The sequence below is a fragment of the Saccopteryx bilineata genome, chromosome 2, assembly GCF_036850765.1.
Source record: "Saccopteryx bilineata isolate mSacBil1 chromosome 2, mSacBil1_pri_phased_curated, whole genome shotgun sequence".
Classification (NCBI taxonomy): Eukaryota; Metazoa; Chordata; class Mammalia; order Chiroptera; family Emballonuridae; genus Saccopteryx; species Saccopteryx bilineata.
Genome location: NC_089491.1, coordinates 342120243 through 342136919, shown reverse-complemented (window position 1 = coordinate 342136919; position 16677 = coordinate 342120243). Strand labels below are relative to the sequence as shown.

Sequence of the window (16677 nt, the reverse complement as noted above, 5' to 3'; positions counted from 1 at the left end):
GGGTCAGAGTTTGTTCAATCGAGGAGGCTCAGGAGCACAATATGAACACTTGCGCAGCGCCCAACCCTTTCCTGTTTGGCTGCACGTGCCCTGGGGGCGCAGACTGTCCCTGCTGGGAACACTGAGCCCCAGCGGTGACTTGTGTGTAACCACACAGCTGGAGGTAGCAGCCCCAGACTCCCTGTTCCTATCTAAGATTCCTTCTGTCTTGAGGTTATAAAAATGTTTCAAGCCCTGGCCGGTTGGCTCAGCGGTAGAGCATCGGCCTAGCGTGCGGAGGACCTGGGTTCGATTCCTGGCCAGGGCACACAGGAGAAGCGCCCATTTGCTTCTCCACCCCTCCGCCGCGCTTTCCTCTCTGTTTCTCTCTTCCCCTCCCGCAGCCAAGGCTCCATTGGAGCAAAGATGGCCCGGGCGCTGGGGATGGCTCTGTGGCCTCTGCCTCAGGCGCTAGAGTGGCTCTGGTCGCAACATGGCGACGCCCAGGATGGGCAGAGCATCGCCCCTGGTGGGCGTGCCGGGTGGATCCCAGTCGGGCGCATGCGGGAGTCTGTCTGACTGTCTCTCCCTATTTCCAGCTTCAGAAAAATGGAAAAAAAAAAAAAATGTTTCAAGAGCTAGATAATCTAGACCAAACCACAGTGTGTTATTAAATATGTTTCAAATAGATAAAATACAAGTGTGAACTTTTTGCCTGACCTGTGGTGGCGCAGTAGGTAAAGCGGCAACCTGGAGTGCTGAGGTCCCCGGTCAGTCTAGGCCATGGGCTTGCCCAGTCAAGGAACATACCGGAAGCAACGTCTACCAGTTGATGCTTCCTGTTCCCCCGCTCCCCTGCCTTTCTCTCTCTCTTTCTTTCTCTTGCTCTCCTCTCTTTAAATCAATAATTAAAATCTTTGCCTGACCAGGTGGTGGCGCAATGGATAGAGCGTTGGACTGGGATGTGGAGGACCCAGGTTTGAGACCCCGAGGTCGCCAGCTTGAGCCCAAGGTCTCTGGCTCGAGCAATTGGTCACTCGGTCTGCTGTAGCCACCCCCCCATTCCTGTCAAGGCACATATGAGAAATCAGTCAATGAACAACTAAGGAACCACAACAAAGAATTGATATTTCTCATCTCTCTCCTTTCCTGTCTTTCTGGCCCTGTCTGTCCCTCTCTCTGACTCTCTCTGTCTCTGCCAAAAATAATAATAATTAAAATCTTTAAAAAAGAGTTAACTTTCTTAGCCTCTTTTTCTTATACCAGCCTTACTGCCATTGCTAATGTTCAGAGCTAATCTCTTTTTCTCCAAGGCTGTTGTAAAAGCTAGTTTCCCTTCCACCAGACTCTTCCTCGACCCGTCCATCTTTTAAAAATGGCTTTATTGAGGTATACAGTAAGCTGCCCACGTTTAACATGTATGATGGGTTATAGCATGAGTACACCCATAAAACCGTCGTCATGGTTAAGATAATAAAACTTTATTTATTTATTTATTTTTAACAGAGGCAGAGATAGACAGGGACAGACAGACAGGAAAGGAGAGAGATGAGAAGCATCAATCATCAGTTTCTCGTTGCGCATTGCGACTTCTTAGTTGTTCATTGATTGCTTTCTCACATGTGCCTTGACCGTGGGCCTTCAGCAGACCGAGTAACCCCCTGCTGGAGCTAGCGACCTTGGGTCCAAACTGGTGGGCTCTTTGCTCAAGCCAGATGAGCCCGCGCTCAAGCTGGCGACCTCGGGGTCTCGAACCTGGGTCCTTCCGCATCCCAGTCCGACGCTCTATCCACTGCGCCACCACCTGGTCAGGCATGGTTAAGATAATAGACAGTCTATCACCCCCTTATGCTCGGTAACACAGAGACAGCAGTTCCTTCCCACCCCTCCAGGCTCTATCCCCCTCCCTCCTGACTCCCCCCTCCTCCCTCTCAGTTCCCTCCCTGCTCCATCGCCCCCCTCCCGGCTCCATCCCCTACCCCTCCTGGCTTCATTCCCTACCCCTCCCAGCTCCATCCTCCACCCCTCCTGGCTCTATCCCCTCCCTCCTGACTCCCCCCTCCTCCCTCTCAGTTCCCTCCCTGCTCCATCGCCCCCCTCCCGGCTCCATCCCCTACTCCTCCTGGCTTCATTCCCTACCCCTCCAAGCTCCATCATCCACCCCTCCTGGCTCCATCCTTCTCCCTCCCAGCTCCATCCCTGTCCTTCCCACTGCCTTCTCCAGGCAACTCCTGATCTGCTTTCTGTCACTTCAGTTATTTTCTAAAACTTTATGTACACAGGATCATACAGTCTGTACTTCTTTTTGTTTTCTTTCAGTCAGCATAATTAGAGATTCCTTCATGTAGTGTATTGATAGTCCGTTCCTTTTTTTACTGATAGCTGAATAGTAACCCCTTGTGTCACAGTTTATTGGTCTGTCCACCTGTTGATGAACATCTGGGTTGTTTCAGTTTTTGGCTGTTACAAACAATGCCACTGTGAACATTTGTGTACGAATCCTTGTATGGACATATGCTCTCATTCCCCTTGGGTTATTCCTGGGAGTAGGATGGCTGGGTCACATGATAGGTGTGTTTGTATCTCTTTAAGAAATTGCCAGTTTCTTCCACGTGGTTGTACCATTGTACATTTCTGCTAGCAGAGTGTAAAGGGTTCTAGTTGCTGTATACCTTTGCCAACACTTGACATGCTTGGTCTTTTATTTTGGCTGTTTTGTAGCTGTATAGTAATACCTCATTGTGGTTTTAATTTGCATTTCCCTGATGTCTGGTGATGTGGAGCATCTTTTCGTGTGCTTGTTTGCGTCATATTGTTTATATGTGAAGTATCAAGATCTTTTGCTGCCTTTACAAGAATTTCTTATTTTGAGATATTATAGATTCATACTCTTTAACATTTTATTGCATTATCTGTTTTTTTAATATTGAGTTTTGAGAGTTTTTTATATCCCAGTTACAAGTCTTATCAGATCAGTGATATGCAGTATTTTCTCCCAGTCTGTGCCTTGTCTTTAAATTCTCTTAATAGTTTCTTTTGATGAACCCCAAATTAAACTTTAGTATAAAAAAACCTCTTAGAGTTAGAAGAGACCCAATGGTTTGCCGTTTGGGTGACTTAAAAAATCCTAAAATAGAGTGTTGATTCTCTGTAATGTGAACCTTCATTGTTTGGGCCATTTTGTATTTAAACTGCAGATCTAATCCCTTCCTATTCTGTTGTCTTGTGTTTCCACCGTCTCCTTCCTAGACGGGGAGTTGTGTTCGGGCTCTGGAGTGCCTGTGCCTCTGTGGGCAACATTCTGGGCGCGTGCCTGGCCTCCTCTGTCCTCCAGTATGGCTATGAGGTAGGTGTTTATTTCTAGCTTCTCAAGTATGTACATATGTGTGTACATACACACACATGCACATACATGGAAATAACACTGTGGCCATTTAAAACCACCTTGAACTGAACTGTGCCTGGGTATGGCAAGGCTTCTGTTAAAAGTAAACATACTTTTGACAAAATCGGATCACAGAACATTATTTCTGGAAAACACCTAAGCCTAAAGACAATCCATTGGGAAAAGGTATTTACAACTCATGTTATGGATAAAGAGCTAATCTTCCTAATATGAAAAAGCACCCACAAATCTTAAAAAAAAAACAAAAAAACGGAAGCCTGACATGTGGTGGTGCAGTGGATCAAGTGTCAACCTGTAGCACTGAGGTTGTTGGTTCAAAACCCTGGACTTGCCCCATTATACGAGAAGCAACTACTGCGAGTTGATGCTTCCTGCTCCTCTCTCTCCCTTTCTCTTTCCTCTCTCTAAAATCAGTAAATAAAATCTTTAAAAAAGCACCTACAAATTGATAAAAAGACCAACAGCGCAGAAGAAAGTTAAAGAACTTGAGTGTGTAGTTGATGAAAGTCAATAGAAACAGCTTATGAATGTATGAAAAGAAATTCCACTTATACCTTTATCCCGTTAGTATTCGTTAAGCTCCTCCCACCCTGTCCCTTCCCCAACCCTGCCCCACCTCTCACTGTGCCTCTGACCTGACAGACACCCCAGATGTGTAAGAGCCCCGCCCTCTCTCCTCCAGTATGCCTTTTTGGTGACAGCGGCTGTGCAGTTTGCTGGTGGGATCATCATCTTCTTTGGACTCCTGGTGTCACCTGAAGAAATTGGTAAGGACACGCTGTTGCTGCAGTTCAGAACGCCTTCCTATTATAGGCCGAGAGAAATGTTAGGCCAGAACAGTGAGTCTCTTCTTTCTCGGGAGCACTGGATGCTCCTGTCAGTGGCTTAAAAGAGCAGGGTCGTGTCCTGTGTCCAGCTAAGCCCAGTGCAGCCATGCGCGTGTGAGGGAGTGACGCTCACCGTTGGCAGATTCAGGGAATTCTCAGATATGGAATGAGTTTTATATTTGAGACACTGGTTAGAAATTAGCACGGATGTGCTTCTGATTTCACTTCTTGAGCCAGATTATTTTCCTCCATAAAGATAATTTAGTGTGAAACTTATCTCTGGTTAAATACAGAATTCATATAAGCAAAACCACATAAGACAGTAGATGTATGATTCTGTCTTTTCAGTATTATTAAAGGGGCATGTCAGTTTATTAGTGGGTAGTTAACTTCTTGTACATAAGGGAGCTTGTGTTGTTTAGTTGAAAACACGTTGCACTGAAGCCAGTAAAGGAGAATTAGAACCCAGGGTTTGTTGCTATGTGACCTTAATTAACAGTCATTGACCTTGGCCTCTGAACCTTGTTGCTTCATCCATAAAATGGAACTAAAATAATGTCAGCCTCGTAAATAATGATCCACTCGAAGCATAGGGCCAGACACCTTGAGGGTGGTCTGTGAGTGGTGGCCATCCCTGTTGTTCCAGGTCTCCCAGGGATTGAGGTAGAAGAAACTTTTGAAGAAGACACACACAGGCCGTTAATCAGTGGTGCTGAGAGCGAAGATGCCTGTGAGCCCAATTACTCTGTCCAGGAAGGCAGCGCCGTGGCCGAAGTTAAGGCAATAGGCTTCTCCCAGGCGTGCTGCCTGCCTGGCGTCATTCCGGTAAGGAGCCTGCGGGTCCCCAGGGTGTAGCCAGCGTTCCCAGAGCCCGGGGTCCACTCTACCTAGGATAGGGCGGCTTTAGGTATCTAGCTTCTCTTTGATACTTTACTTTAGAAAGATCTGTTCAGAGGAATGCTGGATAGTGCCCCTCTGCTTATGTTTATGTTGGTGCCACTTGAAATTTTTGATATCTAATGCAGACGTGGGCAGATTTTTTCTATAAAGAGCCAGATAGTGTTTTCAGCTTTGGAGTGGGGGGGACATAGTCTCTGCCACAACTACTTAACTCTAGAGCAAAGAAACCGTGTACGCATGGAATGGGTGGGTGTACAGATTCAGCTGCACACCCCAGTGTGCTGACCCTGACCTAGCATTTGAGTATGAAGCAAGGTTGGCATTTTTTTTATATATATTTTTCTGAAGTGAGAAGCTGGGAAGGGAGACATGCGCCGGACCAGGATCCACTCAGCATGCCCACCAGGGGGTGATGCTCGGCCCCTCTGGGGTGTTGCTCCACTGCGGCCTGAGCCATTCTAGCGCCTGAGGTGGAGGCCATGGAGCCGTCCTCAGCACCCCAGCCAGCTTTGCTCCAATGGAGCCTTGGCTGCGGGAGGGGAAGAGAGAGACAGAGAGGAAGGAGGGGGGAAGGGTGGAGAAGCGGATGGGTGCTTCTCCTGTGTGCCCTGGCCAGGAATCGAACCCGGGACTTCCACACGCCGGGCTCACGCTCTACCGCTGAGTGAACCAGCCAGGGCCAAGGTTGGCATTTTAAAATATATTCTTTTTGGCCTGTTGCAGTATTATACGATTAGATGTCAGCCAAGAGGGGTTTTGAATGGGTCATTAAATCTGCCCTGTTTGCTGGTAGTCTTATTCTAGGAAGCGAGTGGTTTGCCCTTTTATGACAAGATCCAGAGCAGAATACTCCAGTGTGTCTGGGTAGTGCGTCCCAGTGTTGCCATAGCCTTAACAGTCATGAGAACTTCTCTAACATCTCAACTAAATCCCTTCTGCTGCAGTTTTTCTGTCTTGATGTTTCTGGTGCTCTAGTGCGGGAGTGGAAGTTAAGAGGCCTAGGTTATGTTTCCAGCTTGCTCACTAACTCTGTGGGAGGCCTGGGCTAAGTCACCAGCCCATCCTTGTGTCTCGGTTCCCCTCCCTGTGGACTAGAAAGCGTACCAGTCTTGCCTGGGGTCTAGAACACTGGGTGATCGTATGGTGAACATGCACCTGATTTTATTTTACTCTGCAGTCGTGTTTTTTGAGTGTAGCCCCTGAGCTAGATTCAGGCTGCAGGTTGTCTAGTTCATGCTTGTCACTCCCCTTCTGCCTTTGCCCCGAGCTAAGGAACTGACATTTGCAAACATATAGTTAAGTGTGAGTTAAAATGCAGGTTTCCACAATTCTTTAAAGGATGATGTATAAGAGGAATGCAAGTTCCTTTAGGCCTGTTCTTATGCTAAGGATTAGTATTTTAGCCAGTTATTAAAATATTCCGCTGGTAATGGAGTACTTTTGAGACAGAACTTAAATTTGTTGTGACTCAGTACAGAATCTTTCACTATTCCTTTGTATTTCCTGAGTTGTTGTTCCCTGACGTGTAGGGATGTAGAGGGAAATCTGTGTAGGGATGTAGAGGGAAAGCCTCGTTCCTCTGTCTGTGTGGCAGACTGTCTGGGCAGAATGCACTCCTGATTGGGACCCGGCACTGCGGGGTGGTGCTGCCTGGCCCAGGAAGCGGTGTGAAAACAAGTGATACCAGGGAGTAACTGGCGGCCCCAGGGAGAAGAATATACTAGCCAGACACCCTTTGAAGTCAGTCTGTCTGTTCCTCCCCTTTTTCCTTTGATGCTGCAGGATTTCCTGGTAATAACGTGTTGAATATAGGAGTCTTAGCGCCACTGCTGGCCTCAAGTAGAGCCACGAGGCTGTGACAATCATGTCCTTTCCTTTGAGACACCAAAGATATTCTTTGCCTTCCCCCTGGATGTGGGAATAGAAAGCTTTTGGAAACTAATGTGAAAGTGGTTGTAACACTGATGCTTTTCTTAGATCTTGAAACTATAGTTTAGTCATGTTGCTCTCTGTCATTCACAGTATTAACTTTGCAGGAAGTAGAACCAAAATAGTTTGGCTGCTTGTAATAGAAGCTGTGATATTTACTGGGTGTATTTGCTTATGGTTCGTGCTAGTGGCGTGAATACCTTTAATCTTTGTCTAAATAAACAAATACTTTATGAGTATGTGCCCTGCCTTGTACAAACACTGGTTTGCTTCTACCTGGGGACTGGCAGGAGAAGAGATTGGGGGGGAGTTGGGAAGTGGTTGTCCGTTGTTTTCTGTCGCAAAGGCCTGCTTGTGAGCCTTTCTAGAAGCTCATGGGGTAGAGAGAAGAGGGAGGCTAGGTGAAGTCAGCCCAGTGGGAATTTGTAGAAATGTTTAATTTTACAGTCAAGTAGTGTTCATCCAGAGTCCTCTGTTTTGTTTTGCTTTTTAATTGCATTAGAAATTGTGGTCCTGAACAATTTGTTCTTTGTTGATAGTTGAATGTTTTCCTTCCAGTACTCCCTGGCCTACGCCTGCTTGAAGTTAGTGAATTACTCCTTTTTCTTCTGGCTTCCCTTTTACCTGAGCAACAACTTTGGATGGAAGGAGGCCGAAGCTGACAAGCTGTCCATCTGGTACGACGTGGGAGGAATTATAGGTAACGCCCGTGATGTGTCTCCTTCTGTGATAGTCACTCGTCATCTTTTACTGGGTTATGACATCTGACATCATTTCAAGTTTCATTATTTATTCCACAGCCATTTTTCCTAAACTGTCCTACCAGTGAACAGCCAAACACTTAAAACCCACATCTCTAGAAAAGAAGAGTCAGCCTGTGGCAGTCTGTGATTCATGGGCTTTTGTTTCTCAGTCCTTTTGTCTTGGGACATTTCCCTTTGTGATCTCCCTTAACCAGGGGTCCCCAAACTATGGCCCGCGGGCCGCATGCAGCCCCCTGAGGCCATTTATCCGGCCCCCGCTGTACTTCCGGAAGGGTCACCTCTTTCATTGGTGGTCAGTGAGAGGAGCATAGTTCCCATTGAAATACTGGTCAGTTTGTTGATTTAAATTTACTTGTTCTTTATTTTAAATATTGTATTTGTTCCCGTTTTGTTTTTTTACTTTAGAATAAGATATGTGCAGTGTGCATAGGGATTTGTTCATGGGTTTTTTTGGTTTTGTTTTTTTTGTTTTTTTTTTTTTGTTTGTTTTTTTAACAGAGGCAGAGAGAGAGTCAGAGAGAGGGAAAGACAGACAGGAACGGAGAGATGAGAAGCATCAATCATTAGTTTTTCATTGCGCGTTGCAACACTTTAATTGTTCATTGATTGCTTTCTCATATGTGCCTTGACTGTGGGCCTTCAGCAGACCAAGTAACCCCTTGCTCGAGCCAGTGACCTTGGGTCCAAGCTGGTGAGCCTTGCTCAAAGCAGATGAGCCCGCGCTCAAGCTGGAGACCTCAGGGTCTCGAACCTGGGTCTTCTGCATCCCAGTCCGATGTTCTATCCACTGTGCCACCGCCCAGTCAGGCCATAGTTTTTTTTTTATAGTCTGACCCTCCAATGATCTGAGGGACAGTGAACTGGCCCCCTGTGTAAAAAGTTTGGGGACCCCTGCTCTTAATGGAACCCTTGCGTCCACTGTCCCTGACAGCTGAGTGTGGATTGTCAGATCACACTGGTAGAAATAAGAGCAGGGATTACTTTGTGTGACTATTTTGTAGCTGCTTTGTACACAGCAGATTTCAGTAGTGACTTTTTGTTAAAGCTGGAAGTATAAACAGGGAAGTAAGAAACTTTTAAATAAGACAGATGCACAATGCATTTTAGTGGCTATGACATAAATAGCTATGACAAGACCTTACTGTCCTTTCTGCAATGTTTTCATGTTGACTTGTGGTAAGACTAAACTACCCTGAGCCCGTGAAAGGACCCAGTGTATCCTCCTGTTGTATTTGAACTTGTTTGCCCTTCTTTTTACGTCCAGAGTCCAAGGTGAGGTTGCCACCTTAGCGCTGACCATACTTCTGGGGCCTTCTGTCTGATGACGCTGCACCAGCAGCCTCCTGGCCCCTAGAACTTAACATGGGGCTGTGTCTAAATGTGACTGTGTTGCTTGAAGGGTTCATATCATCTCTTTAAACATTAGGACCTATTAATTATTTTAAACCCATAACTGCTGCTTAATTCTAGTGAATATTTATTGGCTGCTACTAATAGTCTATAAAACATGGATGGTCCTTAATCATTTTTTAAGTAAAAAAGCAGAAAAATCCGGAAAAGCCTCCACAGCTGCTTTGAGAAGGGAAAACAACAGGGACAGTGGAGTGGTTTTGGTTGATTTTCTCTTTTTACTTATTTTGGTGTCTGATTTGCCATGTCCTTCCCCAATCAGCCCTCTTGATGATTAGCTATCAGTTATCTTCCTAAAAGGAAACTGTGGAGGAAACTTTTTAGGAGAGGCAGCCATCTTTCTGGATAGACCAGTGCTCGGATCCAGATAGCAGGTGGAAGTTAGCTGGTGAGCAAGTTTCAGGTCACCGAGCTAAGTTGTGAATGATTCTGATTGTGATGCGCTCTCTGTGCTCAAAGGCGGGACCCTGCAAGGCTTCATCTCGGATGTGCTACAGAGGCGGGCACCCGTTCTTGCTCTGAGTCTGCTTCTGGCGGTTGGGTCCCTGGTTGGATACAGTCGTGAGTATTCCTGTGCAGTTAAATTACTTTCCTGATCTCTTAGGACTAAGACATTTGCCCAGGGTGGGGGGATCCTTGAGATTGGTTACAAAGGCATGACGTGGGACCTTTGTGTTGTCCTGTGAATACCTGGTAAAAGTGTCATCACAGAGTTTTATTTGTGTTGGGGAGGAAACTGGCATTGCTGGTGCTTTGTTGATTTGTTTAAAAGCTTGCTTGAGAGTGTGCATGCTTTCTGTGAGGGAGGCTCCAGAGGGGCAGCATTAGAGCCAATAAAACAATAAAAGGGAAAAGGTTTCAGAAGAGGCAAGATGGTAATTAGTCAGTTTGGTGTATGTCCCTTAAGACGCTGCTGAGATGGGAGTAGGTTTTTTCCTGTAGCATTTAGAAGTCCCATTAGCTCAGCGAGAGGCAGACATTGCAAATAAAAGTTGGAAGAGGCTGGGAAAGAGTTGTGTCCCTTTGTTGTGTCTGGGCATGATCTGTGAGGTCACAGAGACCCAGGTCTGTGTGGACCGTCCAGGGAGGCTCACGTAATGCACTTTCTTGATGTTTGTGTCTTTCTTCACAGGTTCCCCGAACAATAAGTCCATTAACGCCTTGCTGATGGCCGTGACAGGTATGTCACCTGGCCCGGTCTCACCATGCTCTCTCCTGTAGAAGTAAGAGGGAAAGGGAACTGGTTTTTCCTCGGCTTGAGTGACACTAGACCCTTAATTGCAGAGGTCAGGGTACAAGGAAAGCCACCGCCCCTGGATCCTGTTCTCTGCTCTTTTGTGACCTCTGCTGTTTTGTTACAGAGTCGGCCCCTCTGACAGAGGTGTCCTAACAGCTTCTCCTAGCACTCTAGGAATGGCCTAGGAGGACGCCACAGTGGGAACCCGCTCACCTGCTTTCCCACGGTCCAGTGCAGCTAGTCTTTCCTGCTGCCTTGGAGTTGGTCAGTGTGTCTTCCCTCCAGCCCCCGATGAAACAGTTGTGTGTAGTCAGGACCACGTTACAGAAAAATTCCTTACTTTTATTTTTTTCTAATTTAATTTAATTTGTTTTTACAGAGACAGAGAGTCAGAGTGAGGGATAGACAGGGACGGACAGACAGGAACGGAGAGATGAGAAGCATCAATCATTAGTTTTTCGTTGCGCATTGCAACAACTTAGTTGTTCATTGATTGCTTTCTCATATGTGCCTTGACCATGGGCCTTCAGCAGACCAAGTAACCCCTTGCTTGAGCCAGCGACCTTGAGTCCAAGCTGGTGAATTTTTGCTCAAACCAGATGAGCCCACGCTCAAGCTGGTGACCTCAGGGTCTCGAACCTGGTTCCTCGGCATCCCAGTCCGACGCTCTATCCACTGCGCCACCACCTGGTCAGGCAAATTCCTTACTTTTAAATGTCAGATCGCACTCAGCGTGGTGGGAGCTGCTTGGGCTGCCTGAAGCTCGTGGAGTTCTTGGGTCATGTTGGCTGATTCGGGTCCAGCTCCTGCCCGCCCCTCGGCCAGCCCCCCTGAGAGTGGGGCATACAGGACCAGCACACCGTTCAATAGCTTTTCCTCCCCTCTACTTGTTTATTATGTCTGGTTGAATTTGGTAGTCATGTGCTCAGTGATGCCTAATGACAGAAGTTGACAAGCTCATGCAATTAGCTATTAATGAATGCACACTTCACAGAATTAGAAAGGCTATGTGTTCACTATATTTTTTTCATATTGTTGGTTTCTATAAAATATACTAGCATGTCACATAATTTGAGAAGGGAGTTCAGAAAAGTGGATGATATCTATTTTGAAGATGATACTACCTAGGAGTTTCCATTTTTAGTCATTATTTTCCCCATTTTTTCTGTTTCTCTTCAATATATGGATTAAGATGGGGGGATCAGGGTTTCCCTTCCTGAGTAGATTCCTAGTGGAGTTGTGAGTAGTGTTTTGATAAGAACTTGTTCTGTTTGACTTTAGGATTTTTTATTGGTGGGCCTTCTAACATGATCAGCTCTGCTATTTCTGCCGACCTGGGTCGTCAAGAAGTGATCCAAGGGAGCAGTGAGGCTCTGGCGACGGTCACGGGGATTGTCGATGGGACCGGGAGCATCGGTGCTGCGGTGGGCCAGGTGAGTGGGGAGGGGCGGGACTGGAGTCGAGGGTGCAGTGGTTCTTCAGCTGGTGAAGAATCTATCGATACACCTGCCTCCTGGGCCACAGTAGGGGGCGCTCTCGTGCTGTCGTGTGCTGTACTCAGCCTGGGGTTTAGTGTGTGAAGGCAGGGTTTTCAACAGCCAGTCCACGAACCAGTCTGCCAGAAATTTTGTGCTAGTCGCAAAAGAGTTCACCACCCTGATGTAATATGAAGATTATAGACCCAGTGATCTTAGTTGACTTGACTTATGCTCAGGGTGGTTTCTATCTTAGCAGTCCCCAAAATAATTGTTTTTACTGGTCCCCAAGTGTAAAAAGGCTGAAAACCACTGCTTTAAGGTCCAGCTGATGCGACCTGATATGGAGGTTGCCTCTACATTTTTAGTTCCTTTTCTCCACTTGGACTCTCAGAGTCTTCCTGTCAGGAGTAAGTTCACACCTCATCAGATACAGCCTTCAGTCCCAGCCCACCACCCCTGCTCTCCAGCCTGTACTTGGCACTGAAGGAGGCCATGAGACACATGCTTCTCATCATCCCCCTGATGTGCAAACCCTGCACCACACACACACACACACACACACACACACACACTCTCTCTCTCTCTCTCTCTCTCTCTCTCTCTTATATCACATGAATCCCCCCCCCCCCAAAGGGCCAGGGCTCTGCAGCTGCTCTGAGCCGTCGTCTTGGCTTCCTACAGCTGTGTCCCAAGGCAGCTGATAAATGTCTGTATCAGAGTCGTCTGGGGTCGTCATTAGAAGTACAGAACAGAAGCTTACCACGGACTTGCTGAGTTGAGAGAGAGCCTAGGGGTCTGGATTTCCGTAAGCCTCACTGCTGATTCTGCTGTATGCTGAAGTGTAAGGCCCTGGCCGGATAGGCTGACATTGGCCAGCTGGTAGGTAGTTAGAACTACTCAGATCGATGTTTTTTGCTTAAATGCTGCCTTATCTCAGAAAGGTGTTTCTTGTCTGGGGCGGTCATGAGTCATGCCTCTCCCAGGGGTGTACCACATCAGGTCACTGAGTTTTGATTTTGCAGAAGTAAGGATTTGAGGATCATCTGTATGGAGAAAATAGTTGCAACCGTGGAAGTGATGAGGTTTTAAGTGGGAAAGGAGAATGAATATAGGCAAAAACCTCAGGGATGCCCGGTGGTCAAAGAAATGGGAAGCCAGAATTTGAGGAGGTATCAGTCAGATCACAGATGCAGAGAGGGCAGAAGGAGCCAGGAAGGACAGAGCGTAATTGTAAATTGAGCGGTACACTTATAAAAGACAAATTTTTTTTTTTTTAATTATTTTTATTTATTCATTTTAGAGAAGAGAGACACAGAGAAGGAGAAGGGAGGGAGGAACAGGAAAGATCAACTCCCATATGTGCCTTGACCAGGCAAGCCCAGGGTTTTGAACCAGCGACCTCAGTATTCCAGGTCGATGCTTGATCCACTACACCACCACAGGTCAGGCGACAAATTTTTTTTTTTTTTGGTGACAGAGACAGAGAGAGGGACAGACAGGATGGGAGAGATATGAGAAGCATTAATTCTTTGTTGCAGCACCTTAGTTGTTCATTGATTGCTTTCTCATATGTGCCTTGATGGAAGGGGGGCTATAGAAGGCCGAGTAACTCCTTGCTCAAGCCAGTGGCCTTGGGTCCAAGCTGGTGAGCTTTTGCTCAAACCAGATGAGCCCGCGCTCAAGCTGGCAACCTTGGAGTTTTGAACCTGGGTCCTCCACGGCCCAGTCCAATGCTCTAGCCACTGTGCCACTGCCTGGGCAGGCAAGACAAATCATTTTTGAAAGCATCAATTATATGTACCTTTCATTGGAAGAAAGAATGATTAAACAGAAGTGACTTGAGGAAGTTCCTCTTCCTCTCTTTTTTTTTTTTATTTTTTTTTATTTTTTTATTTTTTTTATTGATTGATTTTTTAATTGATTTTTAGAGAGAGGGGAGAGGCCCTGGCCGGTTGGCTCAGCGGTAGAGTGTCGGCCTAGCGTGCGGAGGACCCGGGTTCGATTCCCGGCCAGGGCACATAGGAGAAGCGCCCATTTGCTTCTCCACCCCTCCGCCGCGCTTTCCTCTCTGTCTCTCTCTTCCCCTCCTGCAGCCAAGGCTCCATTGGAGCAAAGATGGCCCGGGCGCTGGGCATGGCTCTGTGGCCTCTGCCTCAGGCGCTAGAGTGGCTCTGGTCGCAATATGGCGACGCCCAGGATGGGCAGAGCATCGCCCCCTGGGGGGCAGAGCACCGCCCCTGGTGGGCGTGCCGGGTGGATCCCGGTCGGGCGCATGCGGGAGTCTGTCTGACTGTCTCTCCCTGTTTCCAGCTTCAGAAAAATGAAGAAAAAAATAAAAATAAAAAAATAGAGAGAGGGGAGAGAGAGAGAAGGGGGAGGAGCAGGAAGCATCAACTCCCATATGTGCCTTGACCAGGCAAGCCCAGGGTTTTGAACCGGCAACCTCAGTGTTCCAGGTCGACGCTTTATCCCACTGCGCCACCACAGGTCAGGCTCCTCTTCCTCTCTTAATAGCAAAGTCAATAGAAATAAATCTTCTGAACTCAGGTCTCGTGTAAGGCAGTTTTTGTATTTGGACTCTGCCAGCTTATAGAGTAGAGACCGCAAACAGCATACATGAAAATGTGTGTGAACAAGCTATATAAGCTGCAAAATGTTATATAAAGCCTAACTCTCTCCATTTTCTGGAAGAGCCATGTTTAATCTACTTTTAGCGACTTCATTTGAGTACTGTATGAAGGGTTATATTGTAATTTCTTCTTCTCCCTTTTAGTACTTAGTGTCTTTGATCCAGGACAACCTAGGATGGATGTGGGTTTTCTACTTCTTCATTCTCATGGTAAGTGTGTGCCCCCTTGTTTTTGAACTGGTAGGCTTTCTTTTTAATTTAGTTTGTAACATTTACTTAAATCACTGCTTAAACCAATAAAATTGCTGATTTCTTTTAAAGCTGCTTTTGTGATAAGTAACATTGTATTAGTCTAAAAGATATTCTTTTTTCAAGGAGGGGAAGGGCCCTTAGTTTGCCCTTGACCCAAGTCTAATGAGTACTGTCATTTATAAAACCAGAAAGAAATGACAAAATTTATTTAAAGTCTCACCAGCCATTAATCAATGTACTCTTCCAGGGTACTCTCTGTCTGCTAAATAGAATTTGGGAATTCTGGTGGAAATTACAGCGTGCGCTGAGCCACATAGAGTTAAAAGGGAAGAATTTCTCTGATTAACACTGTGGTGTGCAGGTTCTAGAAGGAACCTTAAGTCTCTTGAGAAAATATATGTTGGGCCTTAGACATTCTTGGCTGGAATTTTGTACTTTCTGGTAAATAACCGATATAGAATAAGGCCTTTTGCTTTTGAAGTGTTGTTTTCTGTTGAATAAGCACGTGATGCAGATGGTCCCATTGCTGGAGAGCTGGTGCTCAAGACAGGTCTCCATGAGAAGCTAGCAGCCACTTCATCCTCCAGGGTTTGCATCATTTGCTGTCCCTGAGTCGAGGGCGTCCTGAGTGGAGGTCGCTGCAGTCGTCCAAGGGCCTGACACTACAGTCTTGTCCATGGAACGTGAGCAGTTCAGCACCTGGAGTACCCTGGTGCTACCCTAGGCTCACGTACTCTGCTGTCACGAAGGATGCTGTCTTCTGCCTCCTGCCTGCTGTCTCTGCTCCGCTTCTGATGTCCATGCCAAATAGCAGGAAATGCCTCTTGATGAGCTTGCTGTTACGATCATACTAGAAATCGTAATAGAAGGAAACCGGATCTATGAGAAGCACTGTTTGTAGTCCGAGCCCCAGAATTCGACGTTCTGTTCCACCTGTCGCAAATTATTTAATTTGTGTACCTTTTTTTTCTTTAAGAGACTCTATATAACATTAAGTATTTTGTAGTATTAACCGTAATTTTCAAAATTATGTTCTAATTTATTGAAGATTAGAGTTATTTTTGTACAAAGTCAGAATGAATGTAATTGTCCGAAGTCATTATTATGTTCAAAATGTGATGCTCTGACAGAATTAAATAGTTACCGCACATTTAATGCTCTTCTTCTCTTCACAGACAAGTTGTACCATTCTGTTTATTTCACCGTTAATAGTGAGGGAAATACGCTCTCTTATGCAAAGACAACAAGGCCACCTACTGAGGGAGTGACTCGTGGCACACACGGACAAGAAATAATAGAGACTCATCAGGACTTTTTTTTACTTCTTTTAATTCATTTTATTTTGGGGTTGAGAGCTCCAGCGTCACCTCAGACTGCCAAGTCTCTGTCCACTGGGTCAGCTGCTGGCGGCGCTGACCGGAGGGAGGCTGGGCTGCTTTGCTACACTACGGGATCATGCTGATGAATTTTAGTGATGTATCATGAATGTACAGATGGCCTGTGAACCTGCCAGCGTTTTCGTTGGGCCCGTTGAGGTTTATCTCTTCAACCTTTAAGGCTAGATTGGATTTGGACCGTTGTTCTCCAGCTGGGAAAGCTGAGTGACTACGAGGCTGCTGTGTGTGGATTATGTCCCGGTTGGGCCCCGTTTACAGAAAGGCTCGTTGCATTTTGCTGCGGAAACGAGTCTGCAGAGAGTGGCTCACCTTTGAAGCATCAGAACCTAACCCAGGGTCCCAGCTGGATCCAGCTGCAGCCTGCCTTGGACCAGGAATGCCTTTGTTAACCTCGGTGGGAAAAACCACACTACACGCAGAAGCAGAGGTCTCTCCAGGTTATTGTCTGCTGGCTCTCCATCTTCATGCA

General features: G+C 46.5%; 1 protein-coding gene across 9 annotated transcripts in view; it reads left to right on the top strand.

Annotated features, from left to right (window-relative positions):
- Window positions 1-16220, top strand: part of SLC37A3 (solute carrier family 37 member 3) — a 42602-nt gene extending 26382 nt beyond the window's left edge. For 6 of the 9 annotated variants that reach the window (XM_066262441.1, XM_066262447.1, XM_066262448.1 and 3 more), the window contains 9 exons: window positions 3229-3325; window positions 4068-4152; window positions 4859-5037; window positions 7600-7741; window positions 9675-9776; window positions 10348-10395; window positions 11734-11885; window positions 14704-14769; window positions 15399-15962. In XM_066262441.1, the coding sequence (XP_066118538.1) occupies window positions 3229-3325; window positions 4068-4152; window positions 4859-5037; window positions 7600-7741; window positions 9675-9776; window positions 10348-10395; window positions 11734-11885; window positions 14704-14769; window positions 15399-15665 (1138 nt within the window). In that variant the 3' untranslated portion in view covers window positions 15666-15962. Of the gene's footprint in view, window positions 1-3228; window positions 3326-4067; window positions 4153-4858; window positions 5038-7599; window positions 7742-9674; window positions 9777-10347; window positions 10396-11733; window positions 11886-14703; window positions 14770-15398; window positions 15963-15986 lie in introns of those variants that run through there. The other 3 variants (XM_066262442.1, XM_066262446.1, XM_066262449.1) reach the window with 2 other exon arrangements.
- Window positions 16221-16677: the final 457 nt, after the last annotated feature.